We start from the raw sequence: 17,231 nt of genomic DNA, 5'->3' as shown, positions 1-17,231 counted from the left end.
ATAAATTAACAGAATGTCATAAAAACAAAGAACACTTTATTTAATTTAAACATCAATTTTGAAAACCAAAAATACCGTTTAAAGGTCTTTTGATGCCAGATGGTACAAATTTTAAAGAAGTTTTTCATGGCCCATCTAAGATTATTTTGAAACCTTTTTGAAATTGTTTTAAAAAAGAAAATCTTTAAAAAAAAGTAAACCTAAAATTTAAGTTAACTTTTTTTTTTAATTTTTTTAAGTAAACATTTTTTAATTTAAGTTAAATTAATAAAATATAGAAGATATAAAGAAATAGAGTTGCATATGAATCATATTGAACTATACTTTTTTATATTTTCTATATTTTATTATTTCAAGTTAAATTTTTTAAAAGATTTTTTTTACTACAGTATATTCTTTTTTTGTTGTTGTTGATTTTAGTTGCTCTATTTGCTTTTTTCTCATAATTTATACTTTTTGCTTTACAAACTAGAGAACTAAATATATTTACTTTAAGACGAGTTGAGATGATAAACTCTTTTTATCGAGTTCTTGAACAACAATTGATCTCCACAAGCTTAGAATTCTGTAGTTTATATAGTCTATTTTAATTTAGTACAAATCTTTCACACACAAAAAAAATATCCACCTTCTAACTTCAAATCTGTTGATATCTTGAAAATTTTGGTGAAACAGGAGCTTAATTATAATTACAATGTATGTAAAATATATATTATCACAAAATTTTATTTTCCGTATTTTTTTATTTTAATATTTAATTTTTTCTAATAAAATATTAATGAATGTTTAAAATAATGTCAATTATTTCTATTTGGTCCAGTTTAATAAATAGTTTTTAATAATAAATAATTATAAATGTATATAAAATATATAAATATATATAAAAATAAATAAATAATTTTATTATGTGGGTTTGATTATTATAGTTTCTCATTGTCTTTAAAAAGCAAGTAATTAAGAACATAATTAATCTTCAAGTAAAACATCTGCACTAAAAGAGTTCTACTGTAGTGTTAATTTTATTACGTTTAGTTTGTAAATATTTAACAATAATAATAATAAGTAAAAAACTAATAATCTTTTTATATCTGTCACAATCAAAAGTAAACACTCATCACAAAATTATTACAAATAAGGTTATAGTAATAAATAACATTTTATTTTTTGTTTTTAATTAATTCACTCTTGACAAGTTAACAAGAAACCGCTATTTAAGTAAAGAGTTAGTAAGAGCAAGTCCTAGCACCAATGTTCTAGGAAATGAAAAGTGAATAAATCTTTTTTGAGCATAAAGGAATAGCTATATTAAAACAGTACAACTTTACTGAATGAAAAATCTTGCAAGATTGTGTATTAGTTGACAGTACAAGAGAGGATAACTTGCTTCAGCTGTAACCATGGATGTATTTGTTGAAAAAAGAGAGATGCAATCTTGAGGTATTGAAACGGGCTCAAGCTTGGCAGTTGAAACAGGTCCTATATTAAAAATACAATTTAAAAAAACCTTAACCATAGACTTTGGTTTGTGGTAACTGATGAATTCTAACTAGTGGCTAGCCCCATGTTGTCAAAGAAGAGGCATCAAATTCAAACTGCCTATTCTTAGAGTTTGAAAAGAAATAATTTGCATATATATATATATATATATATACATATATATATATATATATATATATATATATATATATATATATATATATATATATATATATATATATATATATATATATATATATATTAGTGATGTACCGATTAATCGGCATCGGCTTAATCGGCCACTTTTTGTACAATCGGTATCGGCATCGGCCTTTTTTTATTAATTTACCGATATGCATTACCGATGGCATTTTAATACTTTTATCCTGCATTTTGATAATTATTAAATAATAAATAATCTAAACTTTATGCATCGCTTAGAATTTTTAGAAAAATTGTTTATTTTGACTTTGTTTACAGGCAAGTTTATTTATTTGGGTCTAAGTATTTGTTTACCAGTATGGATTCCATGAAAAAATTTACCCAATTTAAAGCTCTATGACTTTATATCTTCAAAACTTTAATAATTAGTTAATTCATCGGTATCGGCATCAGTATCGGCCTTTTCCTATCCATCGGCATCGGTATCGGCATCGGCCAAAAAAGTGTTATCGGTACATCACTAATATATATATACATATGTATATGTATATATATATATATATATATATATATATATATATATATATATATATATATATATATATATATATATATATATATATATATATATTTCTCATCCATTAATATATAAACCTCTCCAAATTTTTCTCAGTTCTTTATTAAAGAACTAAAAAAAATTTATTTTGAATATTAATATATAGATATTCAAAAAAAAATTATTTTATTTTGAATATTAATATATAATTCCTTTGAATTTTAATAATTTAGAATGGCTGGTAGTAGCCAGTTTATGGCATTAATAGCAAGAAAATTAATTACTATTGATTATTCAATTTTGAAAAAGGTTTGTAAAACTTTAATCCTTTTATGGTATTTAAATTATATACTCATGTTGTTTTTTAAAATATGTTTATATTTATTTATGTAAAGTAAAATATACAATATTCAAGGTGGTAGACCACAATTAAAATACAAATTTTGAATCAATAAGTAAAAATATTGTTTTTAAACTTATTTTATTTAAAATTTTATCCTCTTACTTTTGATGCTATAATGTAGAATTTTCAGAAATGTGACAAAAATCAACATTAACAATATTGTTAAAACAAATTATTAAACAATTATTTTATACCCTTTTTTTTTTAATTTTCAACTTCTATAAATTGTTTTAATATGAATTTGAATTAATTAGCCAGTAATATCTTTAGATATATAAGGGCTAGTAAGAATTTATCTGTTGAACAGAGTTAGATAATGTCATCAACAAATCTGCAAAATTTAATTTGCGGTTCTTTAGTTTAACTCAAAATTATGTGTTTTGAAATCATAAGAATCAAGTGTTTTTCTTACATTGTTTTTGTGCTGTTTCTGATTTTTGGTAAAGTTTTTCAAAATAAATAATTTTACTCAGAATTTATATGAAAATAATTCATTAAAAATAATTTACATTAGTTACATTAATTAATTTCAAGTTCTTTTAACTGAAATGTTAATGTAATTTATATTTATAGATCATTCGGAAAACATCAACATTTATGAATCTTTCCAAAGATGTAATAATCTATGAAAATAAAACTCGCTCTTCCAAAGTTTTGAGTATGCTGGGTGTTTTTGGATTTGGTCAATGGTGTATGTCAATTTATATGAGCCAAACATTACTTTATCATATGCCTGCATTTTTTAGCTGGATTCCACCTGAAAAGTATTGGAAATGTTTTAGAAGTTAAAGTTTTGTGAAAACACATATGACCACAACATTTGCATATATGCATATATGCAGTCTTCTCCATTTAGCCAGCAATTTCGCGCTCAAGTCTTTTTACGTTCTCCCACACGCCTGCAAAAACTTTGGCGATCGCATAAAAAAGTACTTGCCAAAAAAAAAGCGTTTTGTTTTAAATCGCAACAAAACTTTTATGTTTGTTTGTTCAAAAAAATAGCTTTTTTTACCTGTTTTTTTTTTTTCTATTATTTTTTAATCGCGCAAGCTAACTTAAAAATGACCCTCCTGCCAGCGCTTTTTTGTACACTGGCATTAAATTTTAAATGGAGAAGGCTGTATATCCACATATATATATATATATATATATATATATATATATATATATATATATATATATATATATATATATATATATATATATATATATAGATATATATATATATATATATATGTATATATATGATATATATATTTATATATGTATATATATATGATATATGATGATGATATATGATGATGATATATGATATGATGATGATGATATATGATATGATGATGATATATGATATGATGATGATATATGATATATGATGATGATATATGATATATGATGATGATATATGATGATGATGATATATGATATGATATATGATATATATGATATATGTATATATATGATATATATATTTCTGATCATATTGACCAAGCCCTCTCTCTTTATCCATCAGCTAATATAGTTGTTGTCGGTGACTTTAATGCTCACCACTCTGAATGGCTTGGCTCTAGTGTCAGTGACTCTGCAGGCATTAAAGCCCACAACTTTTGCCTTTCTCAATCCCTAACTCAAATAGTCAACTTTCCAACTCGCTTTCCTGACAACCCTAATCATTTACCTTCTCTACTCGACTTATGTCTTGTTTCTGATCCTAGTCAGTGCTCAGTTTCTCCACATTCACCCTTAGGTGCTTCTGATCACAGTTTGATCTCTTTAAAACTAATATCTCATTCTTCTTCATCACCTGAATACCCCTACTATCGAACCTCTTACAACTACAGTAAAGCTGACTGGGATTCTTTCCGTGATTTTCTTCGTGATGGCCCTTGGGTAGAAATCTTTCAACTTCCTGTCGACAAATGTGCTTCTTATATAACTTCGTGGATTCAGGCTGGCATGGAATCTTTTATTCCCTCTCGACGATTCCAGGCCAAGCCTCACTCTCCTCCATGGTTTTCCTCACACTGTGCTGCTGCGATTGCCAATCGAAACCGTTACTTCCATATTTATCAGCAAAACAATTCTCCAGAAAACAGACGTCTGTTTATTACTGCTAGAAACAACTGTAAAAAGGTTTTGTCTAACGCCAAAACCCGCTATTCTCAGGTCATGAAATCTCGTATCTCATCTCAAAAATTAGGCTCTCGTGACTTCTGGAGAATCTTTAATAATATCAATAATAAGGGCAAATCTATAATTCCACCTCTCTTGTATGGTTCAGACTTTGTCACCTCACCTAAAGACAAAGCCGAACTGTTTGCTAAAAACTTTTCATCAATATCATCTCTTGATTCCACTAATTGCGTTCTACCTGATATTGCCAACAAACAGGTTGATTCATTGCTTGACATTCATATCACTTCAGCATCTGTATCTAAAGTGATTTCCTGTCTAGACTCTTCTACAGCTTGTGGCCCAGACAACATACCTGTTATTGTCTTGCAGAAGTGTTCTCCAGAGCTGTCGTCTATACTCTCAAAACTATTCAACAAGTGCTTATCAGAGTCTTGTTTTCCAGCCTGCTGGAAAGCCGCATCTGTTATCCCTATCTTCAAAAATTCTGGGGAGCGATCTGATTCGTCTAACTACCGTCCCATAAGTCTTCTTCCTATCATAAGCAAGGTTTTTGAATCTTTAATTAACAAACACTTAATTTCTCATCTTGAATCTAATAACTTACTTTCTGACCATCAATATGGATTTCGATCTTCTCGTTCTACAGCTGATTTGCTAACAGTAATAACTGACAGGTTTTATCGTGCATTAGATGAAGGTGGAGAGGTTAAGGCCATCGCTCTTGACATTTCAAAAGCGTTTGATAAAGTTTGGCATGCTGGTCTTCTCCATAAGCTTTCTTCTTATGGTGTATCCGGCAACATCTTTAAGATCATTGAATCCTTCCTTTCCAATCGTAGCATAAAAGTTGTCCTCGATGGACAACACTCTTCTTATTCTGTAACTTCAGGGGTTCCTCAAGGTTCTATCCTTGGCCCTATACTCTTTTTAATTTAAATTAACGATCTTCCAGATATTCTCACATCTAAGGTGGCATTGTTTGCTGATGATACTACCATTTATTCTTGTCGTGATAAGAAACCAACACCCTCTGATTGCCTGGAGGGGGCATTTGAGCTTGAAAAGGATCTCACTTCTGCTACAGCATGGGGCTCACAGTGGCTGGTGAACTTTAATTCAGATAAAACTCAATTTTTTTCAGCCAATCGTTATCGCAATAATTTAGATCTTCCTATATTTATGAACGGTGATGTACTCGATGAGTCACCTACTCTTCATCTTCTAGGATTAACTCTTACTTCCAATCTTTCTTGGAAACCATATATCAAATCGGTTGCAAAATTAGCATCTGCTAAGGTTGCATCTCTTTATCGAGCTCGCCACTTTCTTACTCTGGATTCTATTCTCTACCTCTATAAATCTCAAATCCGGCCTTGTATGGAATACTGTTGCCATATCTGGGGCGGATCTTCTAATGATGCCCTTTCTCTTTTAGACAAGGTGCAAAAACGCATTGTAAACATAGTTGGACCTGCTCTTGCAGCCAACCTTCAACCATTATCACATCGTCGTAATGTTGCTTCTCTTTCTCTTTTCTACAAATACTATAATGGGCACTGCTCGAAAGAGCTAACGTCTCTTGTGCCATCTACTAAAATTCATTCTCGAGTTACTCGTCATTCAATTAAGTGTCATCCTTTTTCTGTGACTGTTCCTAAGTGCTCCAAAAACGCTTATTCGTCTAGTTTTTTTCCTCGAACATCAGCTCTTTGGAATTCGCTTCCTTCATCTTGCTTTCCTGATTCATATAATTTGCAATCTTTTAAATCGTCCGTCAATCGTTATCTTGCTCTACAATCTTCATCTTTTCTCTTACAGTAACTTCCAACTTTAATTAGTGGCTGCTTGCAGCCTTGTTGGAAGCGAAGATGTTTAAAAAAAAAAAAAAAAAAATATATATATATTTATATATATATATATTTATATATATATATATATATATACATATATATATATATATATATATATATATATATATATATATATATATATATATATATATATATATATATATATATATTCAGGGTGCGACAAATCGATGATGTGTGAACGTTTGTTAAAAAAATGACAGAAAAAAGAACATCATGTTTCCTTACTTTTACTTAAACAAACATTGGTGTTTGCTTAAAATTTTTAAAAACAAGCGCATAACTTCAGTAATTTTTTTCCAAGTAATTATGCGATTGGTAGTTATTTATTTATTATAACAAAATATAAAAACTTATTAATATATTATTATTTTAAAATGTTTTAAAAAAGAAATTTAAAAAATGAAATAGAAAACAACTTTCTTTTTTTTTAGTTTCTTTTTAATTTAATTTTCTTCAAGTTTTTTTATATATGTATATATATATATATATGTATATATATATTTTATATATATATATATAAAGTATATATATACATATATATACATATATATATATATATATATATATATATATATATATATATAATATATATATATATATATATATATATATATATATATATATATATATATATATACATATATATATATATAATATATATATGTACATATATATACATATATATATATATATGTATATGTATATATATATATATATACATATATATATATATACATATATATATAATATATATATATATATATATACATATATATAATATATATATATATATATACGTATATATATACAACCCTTAGATGTTGTCCGAAAGTTTTTTCCATATTTTGTTGACAAAAAGTATTCATAAAAAAAATAAAAAATTAAATATATTATTTTAATAAAATATAATATTTTATATTTTAATAAACACAGATGATTGCAATGAACTAAGATTTTTTTTTTGGGGCGTTGGGATACCTAATATATGTATATATATATATATATATATATATTAGGGTATATATATATGCGGTAGTGGTGTAGTGGTAGAGCGTCTGCTTCATAAGCGAGTGGTAGAGCGCTTGCTTCAAAACAAGTTGAGCGTGGGACCACCACGTCCCTGGTAGTACAGCGCTCAACTTGTTTCTTCGCGCAGCGGCCTTGTTCGTCAAGGTTCGTGTTCTTCGGAAAGTCAGAGAGTTGGGAGAACGTTAGGGTTTGGCACCAGAGTAACCCTCCATCTGTAGTGGCCTTCTTGGCTTTGGAGAGGTGAAATACAAGCAGACAACAACAACAACAAAAAATATATATATATATATATATATATATATATATATATATATATATATATATATATATATATATATATATATTAGGGTGCTCCCAACGCCTCAAACTTTAAAAAATTGATTTGTCCCTGTCTCTTAAAACTTTTTATTGGTTCTTAACAAAACACTCTGTTAACTTTTTTAAATTTGAATGAAGATTCTAGGGGGCCCACCTCAAGTCTGAAACTTGCAATGAGACCCTAAACAGAAGAAAAAAGTTTTTCACGTGTTGCCATGTTGGGTCTCAAAAGAAATGAAACTTTATAAAAATTTCAAGAGGTACCATTATTTTCATATTAAAAATACCTTAAAATTTTTTTGACAAAAACCATGAAATTTTTTTTTTTAATTTTTTGTTAAAAAATAATTTTTATGCAATAAAACAAGAAATAATAATTCTTTTGAAAAAAATTTTTTTTTGAAATGTTTATAAAATTTCGCTTCTTTTGAGACCCAACATGACATAGATTTGAAAAACTTTTTTTCCTTCTGTTGAGGGTCTCATTGCAAGTTTCACACTTGAGGAGGCCCCCAAATCTCATTCAATTTTGAAAAAATTTAACAGAATGTTCTTTTTTGTGAGAACCAATAGAAAGTTTTAAAAAATAATATATTAATTTTTGAATGAATGGGGCGTTGGATGCACCCTAGATATATATATATATATATATATATATATATATATATATATATATATATATATATATATATATATATATATATATATATATATATATATTTATATTATATATATTTAGCTTGAATGTTAAGATTGTGTACATTGTGAATGCAAAATCAATAAAAAGACATAAAATTATAAGAATTCTTAAATATGATAAGAAATTTTTGATGGATTTTTATCAGTAGCATCATCAGCTTGTAAAATTATACAAACTTTATGCATCAAATAAACAGTTTGACGTTAAATGATGTCACTTTTTTACACAAAAATGTAAAAAATGGAGTTTAAAATTTAGCTTTTAGAAACTGCCGATTATCAAGAATTACTTTACAATTTAAAAGGAATTTTTGATGCCTCTGTAATTCAAGAGCTTCATGACCTTTCAATTGAATTATTTACTTTTTAAATATGTAACAAGAATAACACGAAAGTTAAAAGTTTACAGAAAAAAATTACAAATACTAAATTAAACCTCACTCAAATCATGAACCCAACAATTTAAAGCGCAATAAAGATTACCAAGGATATAGGGTTTTACCCTATATGCAATGATTTCTAATTTAAGTGTTAAATGAAAATGAATACAATGAAAGCCAACAAAAAGTATTACTAAAAACACTAGAAAAAAGAAAAAAAAAGGTTACAATAAAATTCAATTTAATGCTGCTACTCTCCTTGGGAAAGAACGTTATCATGATACCATCACAACTTCAAAATTAAAATAAAGTTCAATATAGAGTTGTTTTAAAATGAAATTTTCATAATTTAAGAAATTTGCTACATCTAAAAACAAATTAAAAAGATTAAAATATTCAAATGGAGGCAAAACAATTCAATTGAAATGTGTACCTTCTGTACTTTGATGGAACTTGCTTCCACGTTGCTTTTCAGCCTAAATATAGGAGTACACTGCATTCCACTTAAAACTGCTTTTAAAGAGTTGTAGTTTTTCATGTAACGACAGCGACAAGATAGCTATAAAGATAAGTAGATATAATAAATGTAACCATACTTTTAATATAATTTTTCAAATAATGATTTTATTTTCGAATAAATGTCGAAAGTATATTAGAACAGATTATATTCAAATCCCCCTTTCCCCTCCTGTTAAACTGTAAGATTTGAGTTTATATTAACTATAAGACAGTTGTCTCCTATTGTACTTAAATTGCACTTGACAAGTAATAGTATCAATTTAAAAAACAAGCAAAAATAATTCTTAAACCCTTTACCATTTTTTTCGTACTTTTGGGTTACTGCGTAACTATTATATAGCTAACTACTTAACAAATTAAAATTTAATTGTTTACTTAACTGCTAGTTTATAAGCAAAGTTTCTACAAAGTTTTAAACGAGTCAATTCATTGTAATTTATAACAAAATATTATAAATTAAAATACTTTTGAAATTATTAATTTATATAATTAAGTAATTCAAAAACAACTGCAATAGATATACCTTAATAGCTTTGCGTATAACTCTTTGGCTTTTTGATATGCAGTTTCTTCAGACAAAGTACTGTAGCTACCATCATTGCATATACGATCTAAAAACTGCACCATCTTCATTGTGTTTGGAGCCAAACTAAAATTTGAAAGTAAAATACACAAAAATCACATAATATTACAGTAATCAACAATGGCCAAAACATAAACCAATATTAAATGTCAACAGTTTAACTAGATAAATAAAAATGAGTTGACAAAAAATTGGTATCTAAACAAGGGTACCTTGCTTAATCAATGTTTTTACATAGATACGACTCAAACCTTCTGAGGCATACGCAATATTGTGCATATTTCAGATTGATACTTTGGTTCAAATAAAGAGAATTTTTTTACCAATTTAGTAGTATAAATTAAAAATAAATGAGTTCAAAAATATATTCATATAACTGTGAATTTTTTTTGTGTAGTTGGTATTTTCAGAAAAAATTAGTTTTTGACAGTTAATAAAAAATTTAATATAGGAATCATTGAGTTAGACCATTAACAAATTGCAGAATAAAAAAAAAGGAAAGCAATGATGCATGAACCAAAAGAAAAATTGTTTACAATTTTTTGGTAAAAAAAAAAATACCTTTGAAAATTACTTAAGATTAAGGTAATTAGCCAACAATCTTTGTTAAAAAATTTAAAAAACAAAACATTTATTAAACGCACACGATCAATAAGTTATACTAAAACTAGATTATACAATATTTATTTCAAAATTTAGTTTTAACTAACCTTTTCTTGGAGTCCATCCAACTGCAGTTAGCAAGTTCTTGCCAAGGAATTCTAATCAAAATTCTTTATCTATTAGAGTTATCTCATCTGCCAGTTCTTGGGATCCAACTCAAACAACAAATTGTTTACATCTCCTTTCGGACGCAATAGTAAGAATCACAGCTAGTAAGACTGGAGTTAGAATAGTCCAAAACCTCATATCTATCAGGAAAACTGAAGACCACATACAACTGGTGAAAGTATCCTTTTAACAAATTTTCTTCTAGGAGAATTACCTGTATATATATATATATATATATATATATATATATATATATATATATATATATATATATATATATATATATATATGTATATATATATGTATATGTAGATATATGTATATGTATATATATATGTATATATATGTATGTATATACATGTATATACATATACATATATATATATATATATATATATATATATATATATATATATATATATATATGTATATATATGTATATATATATATACATGTGTATATATATATATATATATATATATATATATATATAGGAATTGTGTTAATATTTCCAGTAAGAGTGCTCAATACAGCGTGATATATAATTAGCAGAGCAAATATAGTGAAACTAAATAATTATTAATATATGTTTCAATTACATGCCCAAAGTTTCATGCAATAGCATTATATCTGATGATCGCTATTGCGAAACTTTTAGTAATGTAATTGAAATATATATTAATAATTATTTAGTTTTCACTATATATATATATATATATATATATATATATATATATATATATATATATATATATATATATATATATATATATATATATATATATATATATATATATATATATATATATATATATATATATATACACACACACACACACACATAAATATATACATATATATACACTATGTCCAATTCATATGATATATCGAAATTTCCTAATATCATTTTTGTGCTCTTTACGTAAAAATCTGCGCTTTAATTTTTCAGAAAAAGAAGAAAAAATGAAGAATAATTAAAAACAGATTGCTGCCTCATCCCAACCCTCAGTCAATGTAGCAGCACTTTGCTGCAAATCAGGCTATCAAAGATATAATCAAACAAAGTTATTGATATCATTTGATATATGAGCTTTTTTTTCTAAATATCAAACAAGTCGCTTGAGCAATCTCATTTACTCCTGCCTGTATACATAAATATATATATGAAGCCTTCTCAGGAGTATGCTGAATAATTAGCCACATACTTTTTGCATTATATTGATAAATAGTGTGTTTTTAAAAATGCTGAAAATCGTGAAAAAACCAAACTAATTTTATGTGAAAATAAAAATAAACAAACCATAAACTGAAAGACAACAAACTTAATAATTGATAAAATAAATAAAGGATAAACCAGAATAAATAAAAAGCATAAAACTAATATATTTTTTAGTTTAAAAGTGTCTCAATTGAACAGTCCAAACTTAATTTAATATAAAAGTGTTTTATTCAGTATTTTCTAACTAATTAATTTTCTTAAATCACCACATTGATGTAGCACTTAGGTCTTGATTAATAGAGACATTTCTGACGCGTGACTGTTATATCACATTGGATGAGAGTTTAAATCCTACCAACAGATAATTTTTAATTTTTAATGTTTTATATTTTTTTTTATTAGAGCAAAATTTCAAATTTTTAATTAAGTTTCTATGTAATTAAGCTTGGATTAAATATCTTTGTAACTTTTATTTTTTCTAAGTTCTTTTGTAGTGAAACACTTTTAACTTAAAATAAAAAGCAAACATTAATTTTATCCTTTTATTTTTTCGGTTTTATTTTTTATTCATTTTATCATTCTTAAAGATTTTTATTTTTTTAGTTCAGTTTTTTATTTTTCATTTTATTTCTCTTTACAGATTATAGTCTGTTTATTTTTAATTTTAGTTTTAGTTTGCATTTTTTTATTTAGCACATTAAATGGGCTAAATTAAAACTATAAGGAGCCATGGCAAATATTTGTTATAACAAAATATTATATGTGCGGTCATATAAGCATGCATCCCCTGAGAAGACTTTTTATATATATATATATATATATATATATATATATATATATATATATATATATATATATATATATATATATATATATATATATATATACACATACATACATATAAATATAAATATATATTTAAACAACTTTAAAATGTATTCTAAAAAAGAGTACTCAATGTTTTAAAAAGAACAGAGCAATTATATACTAGTAGAAAATCACTTACAAAATTTTTTTTTTCTTCATTTTACACTGTGTTTCATCAAAGGAAGATTCATCAGAAAAGATTTTTCTGATAAGTCTTTATTGATGATATATCAATAAAAAGACTCATCAATAAAATCTTTTCTGATGAGTTTATTTAATATAAAAGCGTTTTATCTTCATGCGATGCCTGTGTGTGTATATATATATACAAACAGGCATCGGCAGGAAGCGAGAGCTTTAGCTCTCGCTCTTGCCTACACTCGCCTTAAACAGTTTACAGGAGCAATTTAGAGTTCTTGCAAAAGTTTTTTTTTTCTCAAAAGTTTAATTATCATTGTAACTAAAATGAAAATGTAAAGTCAAAAAAATTTAAGTCATTGCATAATAAACAGGCACAGTTTTTGACTTTGACTAAAGAATTTTTTCATGGTGCAATAAATGTATAAATATATACACATATATATATATAAACAAATATATATATATATATATTTATATGTATATACATATATATATATATATATATATATATAAACAAGGCCTGATATATATATATATATATATATATATATATATATATATATATATATATATATATATATATATATATATATATATATATATATATATCAGGCCTTGTTTAAAATAAAAATGCTTTGACGTCAAATAAAATTCACACGATATTTGACGACATATAAAATTCTCTTTTATTTTTTCATTTTTTAAAGACATTAACTTTTTTAAATTACTGCAATAATATTAATTACCACAAAACAAGTTTAATGTTATTTAACGATTTTTTTTTATTATTACTATAAGGAAAGTTTATTTTTTTTTTAATAATAAATAATTAAATTTAATGTTGCATTTAAAAAAATGTTTGATATTAGCAAATTCCTCCTTTTCTAACATTTGCATAAATGAATTAAAATATGTTAAAACTTTGTTTTGTTTTTAAATTGAATGTTTAAAATGATTATTTCTAAAATTTTTAATTGCAGCTTTGCAACTACAAATGATTTTTTATTTAAAAAAAAATTACATTAATTTATTTACTATTTATTAATAGTTTATTATTTTACTATTCATATCGCTGTATATATCTTTTATTAAAATAATAATCTTGGGAATTTAATTTGTGTTATAAAAAAATAGAGTTTATCTTTGTGCGAATTTTTGATGCAGCTGTTTTATCTAAAATTTAGTTTGAGTAAAAAAAAAATATTAAGAAAGGAAAACCGAAAAAAACAATTGCAATAAAAATGAGCTAATTTTTTTTTAAGAACAAATAAAATTTCAATATTGAATAATATTTAGTAATATTTTTAAATAAACTTGACAGTTAAGTTAAACCCAAGGATTAACTTTAATTTCAATATATTTTTTAATTTGTAAAATTTAATTAATTAGTTTTATTAAAAATATACAATTTAAATTTTTTAAAAATTCAATCATTTTTTATCAGAACTAAACTATGTTTTTATGATCTTTGCTTCAAGCTCAAAAAATCAATCATTACAATAAAATAAAACAAAAATAAACTTTTAACTTTATTTGAGTTTTTTTCATTAATAAATAGCACTTATATCAAACATAATTGTCATTCAAACTTTAGTAACAAATATTTTTACATAAACATCATTCAAAAGTTAATGAAATGGTTCTTTTTTTAAATTAATTACTTATTTTATCTTACCGCTAGTTGAATAATTTAAAAGTTAAAAAATGATAAAAAGTCACTTAACTGAAATCGCTTACTGCTTACAAAGTAAATTTGCTTTATAATATATATATATATATATATATATATATATATATATATATATATATATATATATATATATATATATATATATATATATATATATATATATACATACACAGACAAATATATATATATATAAATATAAATACATGTAAAATAACACACATCAAGTCTCTGATCCATAAAAACTTCTATACCAGGTCCATTTACTACCATTTTTTCCCTTCAAGTTGTTAAACTTAACAAAAAATGTTTACAATTGTAAATATTTTATTTAAAAATTTAGTTAAATAAGTGTTTAGAGATGCAATAAAAAAGACTATACAGCAGTGCAAAATGTTACTTCTTTGTTCTGCACAGTAAGATTGTTTTTCAAGGCTTCTACAATCACAAATAAGTTGCCTGCCTGGGTTATAGAAAAAAAACCCCACAACCCTTAAAAGGTTTTTGAGTCAAATTGGGTCCGTCATTAACAAAATTTACATTTAAAAAACGCATACAATTTTTATATTTAAAAAATGTATGACTATTTTTTTAACTAAAATTGAAGTTAAACTTCTAACCTTGTCTTTCTGCACAAGAAAGTGCTGTATCACTCATGCGCCTCTCTAAAATATTTTCATGTCTTTTTACAGCGGAATTGTTCTTAGAAGTATGCTACACAACTGCTGGTATCTACGCTCTACTCAAATTTGTAAACCCTCTTTATCTGTAGATTGTGAAAATCATTTATATACTTTTTGATAGTTAATTATATAAATACATATACAATTAAATATTAAATATATATATATATATTTATATATATATATATATATATATATATATATATATATATATATATATATATATATATATATATATATGGGCAATTCCATTTTTAACTTACCTTACACATGCAATACTTTATCAAATAATTGCCTATGTAAAAAAATTGCTTCAACTTTTAGGTCAGATTTCTAAGAATTAGTAAAGCGGTTTGAACTGGAAACTTTTACAAGATGTTAAGAATTCTATACCAGTTTAAAAAGTGTATAAAAATTTATCTGAGGTGACCGGCTAAAGAAAATAAACTTATTATTTTTTATATGATATATTTAACTTACATTATATCATTTTACCAAACGATTATTATTGTAGATTTTTTATATGTATTCTTAGGATATATATTTAGTTGTGTAACAAAAGAATTTAACTTTAAAAAATTACTATGTATGAAATGTAATCATAACTTGATGAAATACTTATTAAATAAAAAAAATCTTTAGTTTGTCAAAATTACAATTATTATATTAATGCATTTGTCTTATTTTAATTAGGTTGAATTTTTAAAAAATGCTGAAAGTATTTTACATTTAAATTTTTTAAACTAATTTTGACGTTAAAACTGCTATCACAGATTTTTAAGATATTTAAGCGGGAGAGTGCGTTCAGTTATATGCGATTGTTTGAGACAGGAGGGGAAGGGGTTAAAATTTAACAAATATAGGGATATATTTGATGGATTTGACATTTTCCTTAATTGCATTTCTTGTACAAACAATTTGTTTTACTAAAAAAATATTAACTAATTAGGAATTACATAATGATGTAATTTATTTTGAAAGCAACTAAAACTTGTAGAACTAAAAAGCGCCAGAACTTAAGTAAATGCATGTAAGTTTTAACTTACGTTAAACAAATTTAAAATAAAAATGTGATTTAACTAAGCATCGTTATTCAAAACTTTAAATGTAAAAAGGTAATTTAATATTCTTTTGCATATATTATTAAAAAACTTTAGAAAAAACAAAACTTTTTCATGTTTTTGTTAAGTTAGTTGCCACATGTAATATTGGAAAAGTTTTTTCATTATTTTCTTCTAATAGATTCAATAAAAGTATAAAATTTAACCACCAACAAATTGAACATGTTAGCTCCATTTTCAACACACTAAATTAACTTGGATTATGCAAATAAATTCATGGTTAAAATAACATTTTACAATGATACTTTTTTTATCATGCCACAATTAGAAAAACCATAACTTTTGGAAGCATAAAATTGACTTAAATTAATTAATTTTAGTACTAAAGGTATATTTTAAATAAACTTTAATGTGTCTACATCAATATTAATTTGCTAAAAGTTGACAAAAAAGAGAATAAAATTTGACTACTTTTTTATTTTTTGCTGTGGAATTGCCCCCATATATATATATATATATATATATATATATATATATATATATATATATATATATATATATATATATATATATATATATATATATATATATATATATATATATATATATATATATATAAAAGTTAAATTAGTGTATTCTACAAATAGCTGTTATGTTCTTCAAAAAGAAC

The 17,231-nt window shown here is 24.7% G+C and overlaps 1 protein-coding gene across 2 annotated transcripts in view; it reads left to right on the top strand.

Annotated features, from left to right (window-relative positions):
* Window positions 1-470: 470 nt before the first annotated feature.
* LOC100211364 (transmembrane protein 223) overlaps window positions 471-17,231 on the top strand; it is a 66,395-nt gene continuing 49,634 nt past the window's right edge. The window contains exons 1-3 of one of the 2 annotated variants that reach the window (XM_065791458.1): window positions 471-696; window positions 2,428-2,503; window positions 3,171-3,361. In XM_065791458.1, the coding sequence (XP_065647530.1) occupies window positions 2,429-2,503; window positions 3,171-3,361 (266 nt within the window). In that variant the 5' untranslated portion in view covers window positions 471-696; window position 2,428. The remainder of the gene's footprint in view (window positions 697-2,427; window positions 2,504-3,170; window positions 3,362-17,231) is intronic. The other variant, XM_065791459.1, reaches the window with a different exon arrangement.

The sequence above is a fragment of the Hydra vulgaris genome, chromosome 02 (assembly GCF_038396675.1).
Source record: "Hydra vulgaris chromosome 02, alternate assembly HydraT2T_AEP".
Classification (NCBI taxonomy): domain Eukaryota; kingdom Metazoa; phylum Cnidaria; class Hydrozoa; order Anthoathecata; family Hydridae; genus Hydra; species Hydra vulgaris.
This window is presented reverse-complemented; position numbering and strand designations above follow the sequence as displayed.